The sequence below is a fragment of the Anopheles cruzii genome, chromosome X (assembly GCF_943734635.1).
Source record: "Anopheles cruzii chromosome X, idAnoCruzAS_RS32_06, whole genome shotgun sequence".
Lineage (NCBI taxonomy): Eukaryota > Metazoa > Arthropoda > Insecta > Diptera > Culicidae > Anopheles > Anopheles cruzii.
Window position 1 is genome coordinate 8,314,753 of NC_069143.1, and position 20,674 is coordinate 8,335,426.

The 20,674-nt window shown below is 49.9% G+C and overlaps 2 protein-coding genes across 2 annotated transcripts; one reads left to right on the forward strand and one right to left on the reverse strand.

The window, feature by feature from the left end:
• Positions 1 to 4,246: 4,246 nt before the first annotated feature.
• LOC128272612 (splicing factor 1-like) lies at positions 4,247 to 11,019 on the reverse strand. Its single transcript, XM_053010451.1, has 6 exons — positions 10,883 to 11,019; positions 9,648 to 10,138; positions 8,661 to 8,840; positions 8,077 to 8,152; positions 6,166 to 6,318; positions 4,247 to 6,067 (listed from the first exon to the last, which is right to left on the reverse strand). The coding sequence occupies exons 1-6, from the start codon at positions 10,966 to 10,968 to the stop codon at positions 4,897 to 4,899; spliced, it is 2,157 nt and encodes a 718-aa protein (XP_052866411.1). The 5' UTR covers positions 10,969 to 11,019; the 3' UTR covers positions 4,247 to 4,896.
• Positions 11,020 to 13,271: 2,252 nt separating this feature from the next.
• Positions 13,272 to 20,444, forward strand: LOC128272622 (zinc finger and BTB domain-containing protein 7A-like). The gene is made up of 3 exons (XM_053010462.1): positions 13,272 to 13,529; positions 15,878 to 16,618; positions 19,201 to 20,444. The coding sequence occupies exons 1-3, from the start codon at positions 13,328 to 13,330 to the stop codon at positions 19,668 to 19,670; spliced, it is 1,413 nt and encodes a 470-aa protein (XP_052866422.1). The 5' UTR covers positions 13,272 to 13,327; the 3' UTR covers positions 19,671 to 20,444.
• The last annotated feature ends 230 nt before the right edge of the window (positions 20,445 to 20,674 follow it).

Consider the following 20,674-nt stretch of genomic DNA (forward strand, 5'->3'; position numbering starts at 1 on the left):
AGCATGAAGTTTGACGTTGGGAAACGCGGTAGTCACCTGCTGCATCATAGCACTAATGGCGGCACAGAACAGACCCGGAACGGCCGGCCAGCCGGTCCAGATTCTCCTTCTGCCTGCCTTCCTATGCAAGGTTCCCATCCCCTAGGTTCACAGAGGACCACCGCCACCAGCTACCAAGCCAAAACTCGCGCTTAGTTTGGGTTGAGGTTATGTGTTACCGCTACAATTGAGTATAAAAAGTAAAAGTGTAGCGCGCAACGGCCCAAGAGAGTTTTTACTTCGCCCGGTTTGATTTGTGTGTTTCAGTCTCCAGTTGGATTTGGGCCTTCTTTCGAGAGATGTCGAGGATTACCGTTTTCACCGTTCGTGTGGCGGCCACAGCAAATGCGACGATCCCGAACGATGATTTCCGAAGCCAGAATGTCAGCAACCGCAGCCGAGGCAGCCGGGAGGCAGCTGGTGAGGTCATTTTCACACCGTGGCTTCGGGCTTGAGACACACCGGCGAATGTCCGGCGATGTCGACAAAAATCGTGAGAAGCTCGGCCGGCTCGGGCAGCTTGACCGAGCTAATCAATTTGTCCGGACAGTCCGGACGGGCCCGTCGCAGGCCCGCCGCCGCCGTAGCCCTCCGCTTGACATGATTTCCCGTCCCGGCGATGGGACAGTACTCGGTGCTCGGAGCGTGTGTTGTGTAACACTATCGGGCAACACGGCGCATGACTCGGGTGTCCTTGAGAGCCCGAGAGATTTTTCGATGGCGCACGCTGACGCATGATGATGAGGCTGCCGCTGCCGGCGATGGTGCTGGTGGTGGTGCCGGGCTGAAGTACAAATGATGTGCCGACGGGTACCGGGTACACACGACCTGCACATCCGGCGGCGCCTGCGGCACCTGTCAGGCGGCTGCGGGATCTTTCCGAACTCTCTCACAGCACCGCGGCGCTCGTTCTGGTACACGCTTCTTCCGTCGCGACGCGGCAAGTCGTGAGAACCTGAAGCGATTAGAACCGGGACCTTCTGCAAACGGATCGACCTATCAAACGGAAAGCGTCGGAAAGCTTGGAACGTATTTGGAAGCCGCGATTTTCGAAAGGGAACCACCGTAACGATCGACCGTAGGCGTTGCACACTGTCGCTTACTGTGGCAACTTATCGGCGGAATCTGCGCTGCACTCCGGGCAGGTCATCTGTGCTCCACTGAGCCATCTCGATGTCATGCATTCGGGTCACATACCCAAAGTATACTACGGTGAAGGGGTGTCTGCCGGTGATTCGCACATATTAGGTTGGCTCAAAAGAAATCCATTAGTTTTTGCGTGAATTTCCACAATTTTACATGTTGTAGTAGTAGTCGTGTCGAGTCGTCCTGACGGAGCACAACACCAACGCTTCTGTTGGCCAGTCCGGGCCGTTACTGGTCAATCGCTTCAAACGCTTCAAACGGCCCTCAGTTGTGGACAGTAGAGATCTGAATTTAGTGTTTGCCCACACGGAAGCAACTCATAATAAATGATCCCTTTCAAGTCCCACCATCCCATCCAGTAGAACCTTCTGAGCCAACCCGTTTAAGAAATTGGCCATTTTCGTTCCGTTTAGCCCAAGGCCCATTGCAGATGGAAATTCGGATCGAGTTTTTCATTTGTGACGTCGATCACGTCGATGCGAACTCAATCGTGATCACGATCACGTCGTCGATCGGGGAAACCAAAATTGCACGTAGCTAGCTGTATCGGTTCCACAAACCCAATCATGCCCAATTTCAGCGGCCCAGCTCAAATTTTCGCCTTTATCAAATAAAACCGCTAAAATGTACCCGATTTTCTCTTCGTTGACTTCCACGAGCGAACAAAAAACAATGAAAGCATAATGAACTTGAAACGGTGCGATCGATACTTTACGAAACATCGATCACTAAAGCCGATCACTACCGAGAAAATGATGGATTTCTTTTTAAGCCCACCTAATATATTGTATGTATGTTGAGGTCAACCGAGCAATGGCCGCCGGTGTCCGGTGGTCCGTTCCCGCACTTCTAACAGCGCTCTTGCTCCAGCTGACCTTCTCTGGCGGTTCGGACGCGTTTGCGAACTCGCGTCTCGGGTGCCGATCGCAGCAGCATCATCGATCTCTGGCTTCGGTCCGTATGGTCGCGCAAAACATACGCCAAAACAGGGGCAAAGCAATCATTTCGTACAAAATAACAACAATGGTGACGGGCAAAAACGCGCGCGCGCGCACGCGCGTACGTCCTGCTGCCCAGCCGAGCTCTACAGTTTACACTTCGCCCCGTCCTTGGTGGGGTGCTCGGACCGACCCTACTCGACGGCGGCTCTCGGCGAACATCTCGTCTCGTCGTGTGCTCTTCAACCGCGGCATATTTTTGTATTGTTGTTTTTCTTTCTTATTTCTGCCGAACGGACTGCCACTAAGTCGCTCCTAAGACGTGCGACAACATGGACGTAAACTTTATTGTTTTTCTCGCATAATTTTAACTAGCGCTAACTCGATTAGTTGGAGCATGTGGAGGTTGTGCCCTTCTTCTGTCAGCGAACAGATCTGACTTAACTGTTGACCAACGTGAGGGCTTATACATTGTTGTTTTGCGAACATTGTTGACTCAGGTAAAGCTAGGTAACTTCTGAGGATCGGCATTTTTAACCTAGGCTGCATCTTAACTTCTTATCATCTGAACGATCTAAATCGCGAAATATCGCAAATAAACGTTTGCGGACAGGCTGATGCAGGGTACCCTAGTTTCTAGTGTCAACTATTTAGTTTTGGGCCGAAGGGCAAAAGCTCATCCACCAAAAATTCGGCAGTGAATGGACCGACGGCCGAGCCACAGCCACTAGACGTCGCTCGGCTGATCTGACATACATTCCATTGGCATGGGTCAGCCGTCCCTGACCTATCGAAAACTGCAGCACGCGTGAACGAGTCCACCAACCGGCTATCCCACAAGGCTTTCTGCTGGTTGCTGTGGCGGCGTTGATTTCGGTTTCGGTACGCCCCGAACCTCGGTGGAATTCGGTCCCAAGTGCGTAGTGTGTGGCTCAAGGTTTCCGTCCGCCAATGATTTTGCCAACTCAAGATACGGTAAACATCATATGGGCTGCTGAGATCATGCAGGCGGGCTGGAATCGTGCTCGAAGGACCGTGGACGGTAATGTGAAATGTTTGGGCCGGAGTCGTTAAGAAGCCTCCATCACTGTCCTCCAGTTTGGTATCGCGTATGCTCCAACTGGGCAGCCCGCATTTGGCGATACATCTCCTGCATTCGCTCTCTTTCTCGCTCGCTGGTCAGCGATTCGGACAGCCACGGGCTCAAAGTAATTAGTTCAATTAAAAATCAAATCAGAGTCCAGAACTTTGCCACAGGCCTTTGCCGCTGCCGCCACCAGTGCCTGCCACCATGTTAGGTTAGGGCCGCGCCATACAGCAAGTAGCCTACTCGAATGCCGAACGGTGGTTCGGTTCAAGCGCACGATGCTTGGGCAATCGCAATGTTGTGCAGGCGTCGTGCACATCGAAAGCAAATCCGTGAAGCAAGCCACACCGGTGAACCACAAATTGGCGATACCGGCGGATACATACGGAGGCAGAGGCTAATGAGCCACCTGTTGCCAATCCCAATGTCTCTCTGGCGTGTGGGCAACGCGCCAAAACCTCAAAACCCCCCAATTAAAAGGCACTCCTTTTAGCAACCGACGGATCCTTACGCACTAGACCTACGCACCGCACAGCAAGCACTTAAATTCTGTCCGGTTGCGCAAACGGCGCAGCGTCGACGATAGCAGAACAGTTCCACTTCCCTCCTGATTTTGCCCCAACCCGTCTAGTGACTTGATGTATTTTTTGTTTTACTTTTATCATTCGAAGCAGCGTGCGCGCGCGCGAAATTCACTTTCACAACTCCACCACCACTACACAGTGACCGCCTGATCGGCGGTCGGGGGTCGTATGGAGGTGACGTACCGACCGTGTGCACCAGTTTTCGCGGCTTCGCCGGTGACAGGGCCACATGGATACCTACCTACCAACAACCTACATCGCTTCGAGGTGACTGAGAACATAAAAAAACCAAGCTAATCGCAGCTGCATCCTACAACGGTGCCTTACCATTCTCCATACACCTTTTGGTTGCGTAAACTAGAAGAAAGTTTCCACCGTTGTTTCTTTCCAGTGTAAAACGAAACAGGCCGAAACGGCCAAATTCAAACATTCTGCTCTGTTCACTACCGCACCTAATATGTGTTTATTTATCCGTTTTAAAGAAAAATTCTTCTCATTTTCATTTGCTTCACGGAGATGAGAATAAAGTTCACAAACATTTGCGAGATACTGTGAAAAAAGGAGGTAAATGTAATTAAGTTTCTTGTTCAATCCGCTCCGCTACCTAACACTAACACACTAGGAGCCATTGGTATCGTTATCTGAGTGTCACTCGATTCGCAACGAACCATCGAACAATACCTGTCGAATGGAAAAGTATTTATAGCACGCTTCATAGCCTACAATGTTTCGCTTAGCTCTACAACAGACGGTACACGCAAACTGAGCTGTACTTTGTAAGTGTAGACTAATTCTTGGTTTACCAAAAATTTATCATGATTATTATTATTTCACTTTCAGAACGGACAGCATACCACATGATCATCAACTTGACGCGTTGCACTGAGGCTGTTGAACGGTCAAAGTTCAAACGTACGACAGTTAGATATACAAAATACAAAATAAAAAAAAAACGATGCAGCGGAGACGGAGATTGTCAACGGACGAGCTATAAGAAAATATTTAGATTTCACATAGTACAGGGAAATCAATCGATAATTAGAGAGGCTTCTAGCATCTAGCACCAGCCCCGAAGCCTCTAGGCGCCCCTCTTCCTGTGTCTTTAACAAGGAGGCGGAGGAGGCGGAACAAACATGGGAGACGGAGCACTAGACGTTGACGGCGGCGGTGGAGGGATTACATTTGCGGCCGAAACTTGTGGCCAGACTGAACCGAGCAGTGAGCCGCCAACTCCGCTGACCGTAGCGTCCGCTGACACCCAGCCAGCGACAGCGCCACCGGCTGTTGAAGCAACCGTCCCATATGCGGCGTATGAGTGGGCCGAAACTCCGACTGGTGACTGGCCGTAGGATGACGTGTCAGCGGTCGGTACGGATCGGCCATCCGATATCGGCCATTGCATCAAAGAGGGAACCGAGCCAGTCGGCGGCGGCGCTGGCAAGGAGGCAGTCGGCGTCGATTGCGATATTTTCGCACTATGAGACCACATACCATTCGAGCTGTGTCCCCCGCCGCCACCCTTGCCCGAGCCGCTACCGAGCAGGGAGGAGCCATGATGGGAGCTTCCCATAAGCGGGCGTGGGACGGAACGCGATTCGAACAAGTTATACGAACCGCGGCCTCCACCGCCGCCATGTCCGTGACTGTCATGTGGGGGCACTTCGCCCAGTTCCGCCATCAGGCTCATGTACTCTTCGTCGATCTTCGTCGCAAGCGCATTACCAGGGGCGGGCGGCCCACCGTGTCCTGGGCGCTTGCTACGGCAGTCGCGAGCAATATGCCCGGTGCCGCCGCATGCCGAGCACATAATGTTGTTGGTAATGTTCGGCTTATCCGGACACAGCCAGCTTTTGTGCTCGTTTGAGCCACAGTTGTTACAGCGCGGCCCATCCGTCTCACGCAGCGTCCCGTTGAGCTGCGCCAGCTCACGCAACTGCATCCGGCGCAGATCGTTATGACCCTCCGGTACTTCAATACCCTGCCGGATTACGTCCTTGATGCGATCGACCGCCTTCTTCACCGCCTCCGGGTTACTGGCCGTTATGAACGCGTGAAGCGGTTCATCCTCGCCCGGCAAGGGCTGCCCGTCCTTTCGGCCCACCTTACCCTCCTTCACCGAACCTTTGCCGCGGATAATGATTTTCGCGCCCGTGTCCTTTTCCATTGCCTTCAGCGTGTTGCCACGCGGCCCAATCAGCAGCCCGACGAAGTTAATATCCGGATGTTCCTCCTGCGGTATCAGCACCTTATCACTGACACGAATCACAGGGGGCCTGTGAGCGAAACGGGAAGACACACCACATCACATTAGTCAACCTGGTGACCTGGCAAACCGCGTCGCTGTGTGCGTACGCACACTCACTCCACTTACTTATAGTCGGACGGGGGCTTAAAGTCGGGGTTGATCGCTTGCATGCGCTGGATGAGCTGGTGGCGCTGCTCTTCCAGCTTTTTGCGAGTGCGAAACTCGCGCGTATTCAACCGCTTACCATCGCTGCTGTATATCGGTTCTGGGGATGGAGATCTGTTTATTATAAAGATTAGAAAAAGATGTGTAAGGTGGAGATTATTCAACATTTCTGCGGAACGGAACCACAGTGCCGGGTGGAGGCAGCTGCGGCCGAGGATGACAGTGCTGGTAACGGCAACGCGGCGCTTGCGCTAACGGCCGGAAAAGTTTGATCGAAACGAGATCGAGAAACAGAAGAATAAGTATTATAAGTACACATAAACTCCGCTAGTCTGCTGAAAGGTACACCACTGAAAGGTACTGTGATCATTAGTATAATTCGTGGGTGATCCGTTATAGTTACTGAACTCCCCATCTGTGCTGCCTCTTAGACTCTCTTCCTTACGCACCATACCATTCCATTCACCCGCACACGCGCAAGAGATATGTAACTAAATTATCCTTTGCCCAATTTGCTTGTTTTTGCGGGTTCAGCCGATGAGGTGAAAACACAAGAACGATTGGTTCACCCGAGCTGCTGGTGCTATATGTCGAAAAGAAGGTTAATGTATTATTGTCCAACTTATAATCTTATTACTTTCCAGTCATGAAGAGGAAGCAGTATCTCTTAAGATCTCTGTTACTCGGAAACATTTGTGCTAAGCGTAGCGAAGGTAGGAATGCTAACTAAAAATATGTAAGGTAAGGAAAACAACGTTAGGTCGCCTGTTTGAAGTTCGAGGGACGAAAGATGTCAACCACGGGGGAAAATGAGAGAAAGAGAGGAAATAGTTTGTTATTAATCCATCGTTTTCTTTGGTGTTCAACTGTTCAGTGAGGCGCTTTAAGAGGCGCGCGCGTACCGTAGTATCGGTTGCATGAATAAATCACGAGTCCCGAATTGATTCATATTACTATGTGTGAAAAGGGATTTTTTAAGCATTTGTCATTTGCCATGGAAATATAGCTCGCGATTGTTTCGATCATACAAATTGCTTACGAGCGCGTGTTGCTTATGTCATTTTGTGGAATGAGAAATGGTTTGAATAAAACACTTGACAGGAAAATAATATAACACTTTTAACCTTAGGCTTTAAGTAATTAGTAAATACGGTGATGGCGCCGAGTGCTTGACCAACAACACCACCCAAAGTTATCAAAGGATCTCTTCCAACCACAGTCCTAGCCTACTGCTATGGAACGCACAGAAAAAAAAAACCATTTAACATCTGTGAGTTTTACAATGCGTGTGTTTTTTTCTCATCTTAGAATACCGGATCGGGCCTTATTTATGTAAGTGTGTATGTCGTAAAAGAAAACCGGTTGAATGCTACCAGTGATTGCATGAGACAGAGCTAGACAACACTGCAATAAAAACATGCGAATGCTTATCAATGTCCACAACGCAATGCCAAGAAATTATGCGCATTACAATTAAATGCACGTTAAACAGTCCATTGTGCCCATAAATTATTGTGCTTTGATAAGCCACTGCCATTAAAAATAACGATAATTGACCGATAGACAGAACACCGGCACACCTGGAATCAGATTGCGAAGAAAAGTGTGTATTCGCCGATCCGAATGATGTTATTTGGATGAAATCGCAAAATTTCACTGGTAAGTGAACATTTTGAATATAACTATCGCGTAGATTTCTCGCGAGAGAAATCTAAACTGAGGTCCTGAAAAAAGCGAAATAATTGATTGAATGATACTTCCAGGTACGGTTGGCCTTATGCAGAAGAACATCCGCGGCAAGGCCTCGGTGAAGGAGGGTGGAGGTAGGCCACAAAGACAAAAAGTTCTAGATAAATAAAAACATTATCTAACCTTTCTTCTGGATTCTGCGGTATCATTAGATCGCCCGTCCGTAGTTTGCGGCTGATTTCTTCGATCTGGATTTGCACTGTAACGAGCAAAAGGTAGATAGGATAGCGGGTTAACTCCCCGATTTTCCATTTAATAACGTTTCAGAGCTATGATCTGATGTTTGGAAGCCAATGAATGAATGAACGTATCTAATTGAAAGTTAGAAAAACAAAAAAACAATTAAATAATGATCTAGTGATGAAAAATGAAGCTCCCTTCATGGGTCTGCTGCCTGAAAGATTTACGGAAGAGCAATATGGTCCCAATTATTTCACATCGTCGCTACGCTGTGAACAGAAGTGTTGGAATCTAATAATTATAATTATACCTATTTACAGCATTCCAGATAGTAGTTGCCTTAGTCACTAATTAGTCACCTTACACAGAGCTTGACATCCGCAGCTGCTAGAGCAGCACCTTACGTTAATTCCAAATATTAAAGACTATAGTTTTCATTCACCCCAGAAATCTCGTTACCAGCACCCTTAGGTGCAGCGGTCCACGGTACGAGAAAACTTACTGAAGCTTTGTGCCAATATACTAACCCAGATATGCTTCCTGTTGGTTGGGGGTCAATGTTGGTGGTATGATGGTGGGCATTCCAGGAATGAAAGTCTTTTCTTGGTCCCCACCGGCCCAACGTGACTTTTTGCGCCGCTTGCGCGATGGCTCGCCTTCTCCTCCACTGCTGTGACTATTAGTTACCAGTCCACCGTACATTTCTCCTGCAACAGAAACCAATGCTAAAGTTTGTTTGTTCTTAATCAAAAAATCACTCCATCGATGCGACTCTTATCCAGCAGCTACAACCGCCGAGCCGGTCTTGGCGCCTACAACATTGACTCCCTCTAGCGTTCGCAGTCAAGTGTCTACGTCCTCCAACTCCTTACGCACTATCTCAAACGGGACTCCTAACGGCCTAAGAAGACTTTAAGCACTGGATGTCTTCCATTCTCATTACGTGTCCTGCCCGCCGGAGCATGTCGAGACTTACACGCCGTAGACAGCTCGCTGTTGTGACGGCTCCTCTATTTCCCCTCCGCACAAACGGGGCAAAAAATCAATCTGAGGCTAAGAAGGTTTCATCATTTTTGGACAGAGTGTATGTCTCAAAAGTGTATATAAGTACTGGCATTATAAAAGTTCTGAATGACTACAGGTTTGACAGCCTCGGCGTGAACGAAATAGTTTCTTCAGACCGTAGAAACTGATACGCGGCATTCTTACGCGAAACTCGTCCGTTATGTCGTTGTTATTTAGGGGTAGCCTAAAAAAGGTGAAAGGTTCTTATATTGGTCTCTATTTATATTTTTAGGTCTATTTGTAGCGTAGCATTGTTTTCAGTTGCCTCATGGCCCTTGCTTTTCTCACAGCACGTACATTATGGTACCGGAGCTCAGTTTCATAGTCATGATCATTGTCATTCGTTCGCTAAGGGGGTCGTTCGCCGTCAGTCCGGGTGTCAGTATATCTCGTATTACTTTCTGTAATAGTATTTAGTAGTTTACTGTAGCGCCGAAATTGCCAAATACCTCTGGATCCGATCGATGAGCAGCTATTTTCGTTATGCTGCTCTAGGAGTGCCTGCTGTGCCTGTATCTGCTGCTGTTGCTCCTGAATTTGTTGCTGTTGGCTATAAGTGTTAAGCAATTGGGCGTAATTATCCGACGTAGCTGCCGTCGAAAAAATTGAATCGAGCACACTCTGTGTGTACTCCATACCCCTGTACTCATATTCTCTCAAGTCGGCGCCCGGCACCTCCTCCATACGGCTCGAGTCACTGTCGTGACGCTCCCAGGAGCGGCGACGTTCCTTGTCATGGCCACGGTGCTTTCGGTCGCGACTGTGACTCCTGCTCCTGCGATGCTCACGGCGGCGGTGCTCCTGATCGCGGCTATCCTCGCGTGTTCGACTATCGCGTCGGTAACGTTCCTTGCTGCTGCGTCGTCCTTCGCGACTCTTTTCGGGGCTCCGGTGCCGTTCCTTGGCACCGCCATTGTGGCGCTCTTTCGTTTCCCGCTCACTTCACCAACCCCAACCGAGTAGTCAAACATACGAAACAAAAGGAACAACAAAACCAAGAATATGAAACAAATGGTCAAATCACAGGCAAGCAAACCTTGCTCATCGAACATCGAACATGCATTAATCGAACGAGTTCATTAATATAGGAATCGGGTTAAAATTCCCCAGGATCCACCAGAATCCACCAACATCCGCCAGCCAATTAAGCACAGAACAAAGTAACCTCATTCAATGTGGTTATGTTTTTTGGTGCTGCAGTGTCAATCCGGATGCGACATCGGATTTAGTTATATGTATAAATTTCAAAATATTATTGTTTTTTTTTCTGTAAATCTGACAAAAGAAATTAACTTTCTATTGACATTGGTCAATTACATTTCGTGTTGTCATCGAATCAAAACAATTGTTGTATTTTGCGGTAGATGATCCGTAATATTAACAGCCTGTTGCCATGCCACTTCCTAAAAGTGGGGCGAAATAGTGCAAGCACCATGAGCAGCCATTCACTCTAGTTGATTCTGGAAAGCTGATTTAAGCCAATATGGGAACAATATTCGGTTGTCATGCGCCAAACGGCGGTAGCATCGCCAAATGATAATATTCAACCAATCAAGCGGCATGTAATAGTTTTAGTTCCTACGCAATAGGAATTTCCGTCAAATTAATGTAGCTGCATATGCATGTGCGTTACAGTTCCCACTAGCACAAAATAAGCAGGCATACAATAAACTAAGGCGCGTACCTTCGTTTTTCACGATCCTTCTCGCGGCTTCTGGCATCCGGTTTCTTTCCAGCCTCGCGATCCCGGTTGCGATCTTTCGATCTCATAGTTTTCCACAAACTAAGTAATCCAACAAACCAAACTACAGCAAATATAAAAACCAGACTGTCCGCGTGCGCGACTAGTACGTATTTCTACGTATTTGATGCAGGTCCCGATGGCCACCTTGCAATGGAGTCGAAAAAGTTTTGACATTTCCAACCGGGAACACGCCACAGAAAGAGCTCTCTACAATCATACTTCTGTTATAACCCGATGAGAATGTTATTTGACAGCTGCGGTGTACAATGCGCACTATTGAGAACATATAACAGGTTGTTTTAAATATGTATGACCAACAATTTGCCCTGATCTCTAAAACATCCCTTGAAAAGCAGCAATAGTATTAACAAGTTAATGTTTCTACTTCTTTACAGCGCCTTTGACAAAAAAATGTGTCGAGAAACAAAATCGTGACCATCGCCCGCGAAATTATTGGAAAATAATCATGGTAAATCAGCTCATTCATGCCCCCCGCTATAAAAACGCCGACCAGAAGACGGAGAGAATTGTCAAAAGCCAAGTAAGGAACCAATGTTGGCTAAGACATGAACCATGACTATGCTTGCAAGCTCTTTGCAATCGAACTACGCTATACTTCGGTAACTTTTATGAATTTGAAACTACCGTTTGCTTGACTTTTAAAATGTAAACCTTTATTCTGGAAATTGTAAATTTTATTCTGGAATTGAGTGATTGGTTCTTCGATGAAATTGAAGCTGAAAACTGGACTGGACATTTGGTTTCGACAGGGCGGCGATACGTGCCATACGTTCCCATCTTCGGAATCAAAACACTTAATGGACCACATTACCTAGGGTGTCGGAGGCGCACTGAGGGCGCACATGCTCTCTCCGATATGCAGTCCTGGAAGGAAAGGAAAGTCTAGCGTTGACGCGATACGGACGTGGCCGACACCACGAACAAATGGCCAACAGTCAAAAATGCTGGTGCAATCGGTCGACTCACGATCGACGTCAGGAATGTCTTGAACAACGCTAGTTACCTGGCTATTGCACAGGCATTGCATAGTATAAGGATTCCCGACTATTTGTGCCGTATACTTGAAAGCTACTTCGATAGCCTACTCTTGCTTTACGACACCAAATCAGATCCGCAGAAAAATACCGCTTACAGGTGACCCCTGCGGAGGTCTGTTATAGAGTCTACGTTCTGGCACATGATGTATGATTCTAGGTTCTGCGAATGAACCTAGCAGTGAAGACTTTGGTCGTCGGTTTCGCCGGTGATATCGTTCTTATGATCCGTGGCCAGTAAGTGAGGATGAAGCGAACGTGGAGCAATCAATCAAGGAAGCACGGATGCTATCAAGGAAGCGTGGATGCGGACTATGCTTGTCTGTTGTGCTAGTAGGGAGGGAGAGGTATGCGTCACGTGTCACGTGAAGCGCCGCTGGTCTGTTGCTTTAAATCTAAATGCATCCTTGGGAGTGGCGCGAATCCATCGGCCTTTTAGAGAGTTCTTGGCGCACTTGGCGTGTGAATGCCCGGTTGACCACAGCGTGGTAAACTACATCTCACTATTCGATGCGATCGACAGTTCGTCCAAGTTTGGAGCATTACGTTGAGATCCACCAATTGCGTCTTTATGCGTGTAACTCGTTCTAGTTGATTTTGTTTTCGCGTCGAACGCTTGGCAAAAATTAATGGAACCGGCCATTGAGTGATTGATAAGTTCTACTATGTACAGGGCACCACACTGTCCAATACATACTGATCGTTCCTCTCAACCGAGCATCGCCGAGCGTTATCAGGGTGCTAGCGAGCCATCTCGTTCGCCCGAGCTGCTGTTTCTCCTAAAGAGAAATCTGCCGGCTGCGGATGCATTTCAATGTTTATTTCGAGTACATAATTCCACGAGACGAACTGAGAAACGATAACTGATAACCGCTGTCCGCCGGTTATCAGATTAATGTTAACCTCGTTAATCACGACATATATCGTCAATGGCCTGTTGTACATGTGACTGTACATGCATCTTTGTTTTTTTTTTGTTTTGTTTCAAATTATTATTTTCGAGTTTCACCGCCGCATCACCGACGAGTGACGTCATCATTCTCGCGTCTAACCCCAGCCCGCCGTTCAGCATCGGCACAGTCTGTGGCTGCTATCAATAGTGGATAGAGAATGCGCGTGGAGGGCCGCCGAGAGCGAGAGAGAGAAGCAGTGGAATTTGGCTTAGCTGGCATCCCGCTCGGCGTTGACGGCGGGACGCTCAGTCAACTGTTGGGGCGAAGCGTGAGCAGACGTTGTGGATTGCCAGGCACAGCTTTGCACAGCTAAGCGGGGGTTTGTGCAGTGATTGATTTTCGGCGCGAAACTCAACGATCAATCGGTGCAGGCCAGCATGGAACAGTTTTCTCTGTGCTGGAACAGTTTCCGGGAAAACTTAGCGGAGGGATTCCAATCGCTGTACGAAAATGGTGAACTGTTCGACGTGGTCATCGTTTGCGATGGGAAGGAATTCAAAGCCCACCGGGATATACTGGCCGCGTGCAGCCCTTTCTTTCGCAGCATACTAGTCGGCAACTCGTCCGGAAACCCGATCAGTAAGTTCAATTTTTGACGTGAATCTCCTCCATGGTTTCGTCCACAAAAAGTAGCTAGTTGAGGCGCAGACGGATTCGCAACAAAACAACGTCAAAGTATCGCGCGCCGGTTTCAGTTACGCTGACCGACTCATGCTTGCTGGCGACGTTAACAGCTAGTGCCTGCCTGCTAGATCGTGTGGTCGTGCTACGTGCTATAACTTATTTTATCGAAACGATTTATTTTCTCAGTGCCGACGATTCGGTAATCTATGATACTATTGAATACGCTCGATAAGCTACCTCACGTACTTCAACGGGAGGGGGAGAGAAAAAATGAATCGAGAAGTCGCCAACGCTCAAGAAGCCCAGATTAGATAAAAAGAAAGAAACCGGCCGTCCGTCCCGTGCCCGATCACACAGTCCATCAACATTCAACGCGCAGCCTCCTAGCTCGTCTTTTTTGTGGTTATCCTGTTTTGTTTGGTATTCGGTAGTGCGCCGATAGTTTAAACGGTTTCTTAAATCTTCGAGGAACGGACGGTGGATAAACGTTGTTCATGAACCACAATGTGTGCTGAATCCGCCGTAAAGCTAGGCGTCAGGCTCTCCGGGACCTTCTGCTGCTTGCACAACATTTGTCAGAACGCTCGATACATTCAACCAGAACGATGACCAGAAGTGAAGAACTTCTTGGCCCAATAGTTTAAATCTTTGAAAGGAAGTCGCAGCAGAACATACAATTCATTTGTTGCTCCTGGCCAATCCACCAGTCACAATTAGAATGAGGTACTCTCTCTCTCTCTCTCTCTCTCTCTCCTTATCCGGCTACAACCACCAAGTGGTCTTGACCTGCGCGCCAAAGACAATGTTAATCTCTGTTGCTTTCTGTAATAGTGTGTTTTTTGCGGGTGGGTGTTGTTAGCGCCGCTGGTATCGGGAATCGAACTCATGCTGCGTGACAACGACTGTTACCGACTGCTCTTCCAACGGGGAATGAGGTACAGAGACTGTCATTTTGATGTTGTTTGGTTTTGTGACAGACTCTGGTCAAAACGGTTCAGGGAATTAACCGAAAATGGCTCGCCTTGCTAGCAATACACTTCTGATTATTTTGAAATAGCTCCTAGTGTTACGATAACATAGTCCGAAGCGTTCTGAGTATGAATCGGATACAGATACAGCTCCGCACGATGAAGCTTTTCCGCGCATTGATACAGAGATTTGACAGATTGCCGTTGCCATTGGGGCAACGATCCTTGACGATTTACAATCTGACAAACCCGACCCCGGTGTGGTGCAGAAAGTGAGAGCAAGTGGCAAGAACGCCGCGATCCGGACGACCGAAGTATGGTATGATCCGTGAGATGCGATCCTGATGCTGATGGCTTCCGTCCAACTGACTGGGGTCCAAACTGGGATAGTTCCTAATCTTGCCCCTGTCGAAGATAATCCCGTACCGTTTCTAGTTTCCTGCGACTTGTGTCGCCCCGACTGGATCCACCCTGATAAATAGCGGCCCGATGCTTACCAGCGCGCGCGCGCGCGCGCGCCTCTGTTTGGGCTCAACACACAGCTCTTTCGCGGGCCGAACCAAACAATTGATGGCGATCCCACGATAATGGGCTGAGAGATAGGGGCTCCCAGAATCATGCGCCCACGGCACGGCCAAAGACTTTGGAAAAAGGGGAAAAATGGACCACAACGGCGACCACGACCACGACTCTCGGGGGAATACGGGAATACTCACGTCCAGCCCAGCCCGGGTCCCACAGGATTCACCCGACAATTGTAATAGGTACAATTTATCGTTTTACCGTCTTGAGATAAAGATACACACACGCGCACTGTGCGGTGATATCAAAACGGAGCCCCGAGTTCGAGTCGATGCGATTGAATGATTGAATTGGGCGCAGATCGGCGCCTCCAGCGCGGGGTGGCAGCGGTGGTGTTGTTGGCCGGTCCGGCCTTTCCACCGGACCCCGGAGGGCTACAGAGATACCTTGAATGCCTTCTGCCCCGTCCCTGATACGCGCGAAGTGGTGCTGGATTACTGTTCCTATATAGATTTATCATTCGCCGATATCGGAGGACAGCATGAGTATGAGTGTGCGTGTGTGTGTGTGTGTGTGTGGCAAGCTTTAACTCTATCGATTACAATGCGCGACAAGTGCTCGACCACGCTATTTGACTGATAATGGCCGCGGAGACCAAACCTCGCGAAGCGCATGTGCCACGTGCTACGCGACCAGGCTGGTTGTGTCTGTGCCTTTCCCCTCCCCCCCCTCCCCCCCCCGCCCTGTGGCGCCCTACACCTTTCGCTAACCCTTTTTCGTCCTGTTTTTCCCGCTTTTTCCCATTCACCGCAGTCATACTGAATGACGTGCCCGAGTACGTGATGAAGCTGCTGCTGCGGTTCATCTACTACGGCTCGGTGATCGTGAACAATGCCGACCTGAGCACGCTGATGAAGCACGCCGAGAAGCTGCGCATCAAGGGGCTTACGCAGCGCCACCGCGCCCACCCCGAGGACAGTCCCGAGGGGCCGGCGGAGCGCTCGACGCCACCGGGAACCGGGACGGGTCCGCTCGGTGGCAGCCCGTACAATGGGTACGGCGGCCCGGCAGCGGTAGCGACCGGAACCGGGGGCGGCGGCAGCGACGACCCAACACCGGACGGAGCAGCGCCTCCGTCGGCGCAGCCCCTGTACTCGGTTCTGGTGAACACCTTCCTCGGTCGGGCCGGTGCCGGCTGCGAGGACGGACCGTCCGTAGCGTTGAAGCAACCGAAGCTGGAGCGGTCGGCGGAATCGGTCAGCCCGTACCCGCCGGCCGACTACGGCGATGCAGCGCAGCCGTTCGATGGGAGCACTCGATCGCTGGCCGGACCGGGACACGCGGACCACGTGGAGCAGCAGCTGGACGCGCTGCGGCCGCTGTTTCCCTCGGCGTACGACTGCACCGCCGCCGTCCCGGGAGCCGCCAGTCTGCCGCCGAGGTCGATGCCCGGGGGCGACCTGTCCCTGTCCAGCCCGCCGCTTCCGGACGGCCCCGGGATGGACGCGCCGCTGTCACCGAGTGGTGCCCCGGTCTCGATGAACGTACCCGCAGGTGAGTGTCCAACCCGAATCCCCAAAACCTACCTGAATCTGTGCCGAAATGCCTGATGTCCCGATGAGGCTTCGAGCTCCTGTCTCATAAGCATTAGGTTGTGCCGTGGCTGTGCCGCCGCCATGGCGCACTGCCCTTGCAGCTCACGCTCATCGCGCATCATCGCGGTTATCAATCAGTTTACCCTCAATCAGGCTCCCCTTCTCCCCCCGAGACCCATCCCCGACGAACATCTCGGGAAGTAGAGATCGGGCCGCGTGTGTTTACTGTTTATACATCTCTAATATTAAGCGGTTTTCTTGGTGTGTGGAGCTTTTTGTTTTTTTTTTTCTTCTCTGTAACCGGCGCACCGTGTGCACCGCACACCAATAGATGAGTGAAGCAGCCTCTGCGGGGCAGAGGCTGGCCAACGAGCCAACAGCCAGCCCGCCAGCCCGCCAACAATATCATCAATATTATGCGCCTCTCGCCAAAGGTCTCGCCAAAGGTCTAGCGGATTTGTTGATCGAGTCAGTCACCAGTCATCCAGGTCCAGGATCAGAGGGGATCGGGATCTTATTTCGCGCCGCCATTATGGTTTCTCCTCGTCCGTTCGACGAAGGGGACACGGCGTCTTTGGCGTCCCCGGGCCAAGAACTCCTGGAGAAACTGAGAAAAGCGCTGCGGGATGAGTCAGTCGGTGGCGGCGATTGACATCGTTGTTTCTAGGTTCTCACCCTACCGGTCCAATACGGGCCTGATACCGGGCAATGGGCGCTGGCTGCCGTGCACTCGAATCCCACTTGTTCTTGTCCGCTCCGTCCGTTACCCAAGTATTTGTCGAGTGTCGACAAACGTGGGCAATATCGGACATCCTCGAGAGACTTGCGGTTGCTTGGTGGCTTATCCGGCTGGAGTGGCTGGACTGACCGAAGATACCAGAGCTCGCTGCCGATAAGTCGGGTTCTGATAAAAGGATAACGCACAACGCGCTGCCCAGCACAACACCGACACTGCACGTCTTAATCCTTGAGGCAGCGAGCGAGTAGCCATTGGGGCTGTGTGGCGTTTTCTTTTCTTTTTTGCGACGAGATGCGCGATGCTCTGACAGCTTTGGGTGGATTAGATGAGAAAGATTAAACAAACAAACCGCGAGCCAGCGATGAGAGCACGGCACTTGCGCACTGCGCACGCCGTTGATCGTGCCGGGGCCGGGGCCGGGGTCCCGGTCATCCTGGATCGAAAGTCGTTCGGCGCGTAGATCAACGCCGCCGCTTATCGGAGGATGCCTTCCGACGATGTGCGCGCTCTGTTGGCGATGTCGTTATTGTCGCTTCTACCAAACCGCAACCCGGTTTCACGCGCGCTTCCTCCCGGTCTCGACGTGCTCGTCGTCGTCGTCGTCGTCGTCGAGGCCCCCGGCCATGCTCAAGACTGATAATAACCTGCACTCTGTTTGGCCCCGCCTCGCCTCGCTCTGGAGAACTACACGGACCCGTGGTTTTTGGGGGAAAACTGGGAGATTTGGGGGACGCCGGCGTACCGGCATCCCGGTACGAGCAACGGCCGCTGTTTGGTTTTCGGGTGGCACGATGATGATATTGACGATAGACAAAAGGGATGTATTCCTTCGTCGGCCTCCGGCACCGCTCGCCGGAAGCGCGATTCCGACGTGAGCGATAACTCTGCATCTCGACTCTCGCTCCCTCTCCCTCTCTCTTTCACTCTCTCTCTGTCACTGGTTATTGGTGTGATCAGGGCGAAGGTTATGTGTCAAACCCCAGTGGATCGGTTTTTATCAGTTCCTCAGCCGTCAGGCGCTCACCGACCGATTCCGGCGATCGTGGCTTAGTTTTAAGGGTATGGTGATGGTGAGCAACCTACTTAATCTACTTCGAAGCCTAATCAGTCGCTGCGGGAATGCTGCGTTGCGCTAGAGCTTCGCGCCACCGCCATGCTCTGTTAGGGAGTTTTAATCACGCGGCAGACAAAGGCGCCTCTACCCAATTAGAGGATCTGGGTGCTGTCTGGGTTAGAGTTGAGCTAAGCCACAAGCTAAGCGGCGAACCAGACTTGCGGAGGACACTGTTTTCTGCTCGATACTCGATACTTGGGCGACTATGGGGACTGCATAAAACCGGAGTACGGATTTGACCAAAATTCTGTCAGTGGGGCCACTGACGTCCTTCCCAATTGCGACGAAGAATTGAAGTGCTGCCACTTACCCGGTGTAAGCGCTTTCCAATTGATGAATTACTTTCCAAAAACGAGATAAAGCCAAGCAAGGTTCAAGTAGATCCGAGCGTTCTACGTGTGGTGGATGTCCTTATTCTGCTGCGCTATGATAACAGGGAAGCAGTCGGTTGTATGGGTTCCCCACTTCTAAATGCCCTTTGTATTATTTATTACTCATATTGTTAGATAAGACAGAGACAACCCGACTAGCATTTAACAGAATCACTGCCGCTTTGTCGGCAGTGGTAAGATCGTTGATCGCAGATCGAACTCCAGCTAAAGTTTTCCATCATTCAGGCACTGTAAGAATGGTCTTGGTCATTGGTTTAATGGCTCAATGCACGCACTTCTTTTGCACTTCTTTCCAGTGGCGCCGGGCGAGAAATGGTTTCAAGGTCGCTTGCAGTTCATGCTAAGTCAGCGCGGTAAACCTCTGCTGGTGCACGACGGCCACTCGTTCGGAATCCAGTACATACGGAAGGACAAGAAGTACTGGCAGTGCAACCTGTCGCGCAAGTACAACTGCAAGGCTCGGGTTACCACCACGGACACGGGTGACATCATAGTAACCAACAATGAGCACTGCCACACGGAAATCCGTCAGCACCTTCGCAAAGACTACAAAACGATGAAACTGGCGGCCACGCTGGCGGCGAGTCGAGCGTCTTTCGAGGCAACCAACTTGGCGGTCGCGTCCACCAGCTCCAGTTCGGCGGCAACCTCCAGTGACTTCTACATTGGGCCAGTCGCAGCGCCACCAGTGACGGCCGACCAGGAGATGCGAAGTCTGAACCTCAGTTGGACGTTCAACCGTGAGTCGAACAAGTGCAACGATTAAAACTAAGCGCGCTTAGGGAGCTTCCCTACCAACCGGTAGCTAACGATGACGGCTGACGACACACCTCGTCCGGGCACACACCTTTACTCTAACACTATATTAATAGCGGCGAGTAGGACACTATGCGCTCAAAAGGCCTTCGCCTCAACCCTACATTATACTCTAATATTATACTGTATAGGAATCTAGGAAAAGAAAAGCTAACGAAAGGAGTACGTAACAAAAATGTTCGTTTTCGATGCCAGCCATAAGCATACTCCAACATAAGACTACACAGGAAGCAGCTACGATTGCGATTGCAACTTCATGCTAGAACAGTAGACTACTACAACATTTGGCGAAACATCTGCGCTGTAACCCATACCGTAAACCATTAGTTCACTTGTGCCCAAGCAGGCTAGTTCACGTTTATGTCATTTAAAAGAAAAGATTGATTCTTGAACCAGCTCATTACAACTTTGTAACTGGCTTTCAACATTTCGTAGCGAATCGTAACATTTTCGTAACAGCATCATAGTTCCACAGTTCAAGCATCTACGGGTGACTATTTTCAGCACCTTGAGTTTAGTTTTGTCAATCAACCAACCAACCAATGAATGGTCAACGTTAGTTGCACAAGTGTTTTGTCCAACGCTGTTGTCTGTAAAGCTGCTGCCAGATTCAAGCCAAAGTGTTGTCCAGTCGCATCCTATGAAAGACATCATTTGCTCAACGACATGTGCCATAAATGTAACGTTAATTTAGATATTACTAGTAAATTAAATGACAAGAATACTAGACGCTATTGAATGGTAGTTCAATAAAAAACGAAACACACTTCCCGAAATTTCCACGGCCGATTCGCTCAATTTGTGGAACAAAAAGAGCTTTCAGAGCTTCATACTTTACTTCAACTGGATTATAAATAGCTTTTATTGTATTGTACTGTATTAGTATATACGAGAACGATTGGTAAAACCGAGTTGGTAAACAAAGGTGTCCGCCAACCAAGTGTTGAAATAACC

Coding starts and splice junctions, on each gene's coding strand:
- LOC128272612 (XM_053010451.1), bottom strand. CDS start 10,968: ATGAGATCGAAAGATCGCAACCGGGATCGCGAGGCTGGAAAGAAACCG. Junction 8,841..9,647: donor CTCATCGATCGGATCCAGAG/GTATTTGGCAAT, acceptor TTTCTGTTGCAG/GAGAAATGTACGGTGGACTG. Junction 6,319..8,076: donor CCGCAGAATCCAGAAGAAAG/GTTAGATAATGT, acceptor TATAATAAACAG/ATCTCCATCCCCAGAACCGA.
- LOC128272622 (XM_053010462.1), top strand. CDS start 13,328: ATGGAACAGTTTTCTCTGTGCTGGAACAGTTTCCGGGAAAACTTAGCG. Junction 13,530..15,877: donor CTCGTCCGGAAACCCGATCA/GTAAGTTCAATT, acceptor CATTCACCGCAG/TCATACTGAATGACGTGCCC. Junction 16,619..19,200: donor CTCGATGAACGTACCCGCAG/GTGAGTGTCCAA, acceptor ACTTCTTTCCAG/TGGCGCCGGGCGAGAAATGG.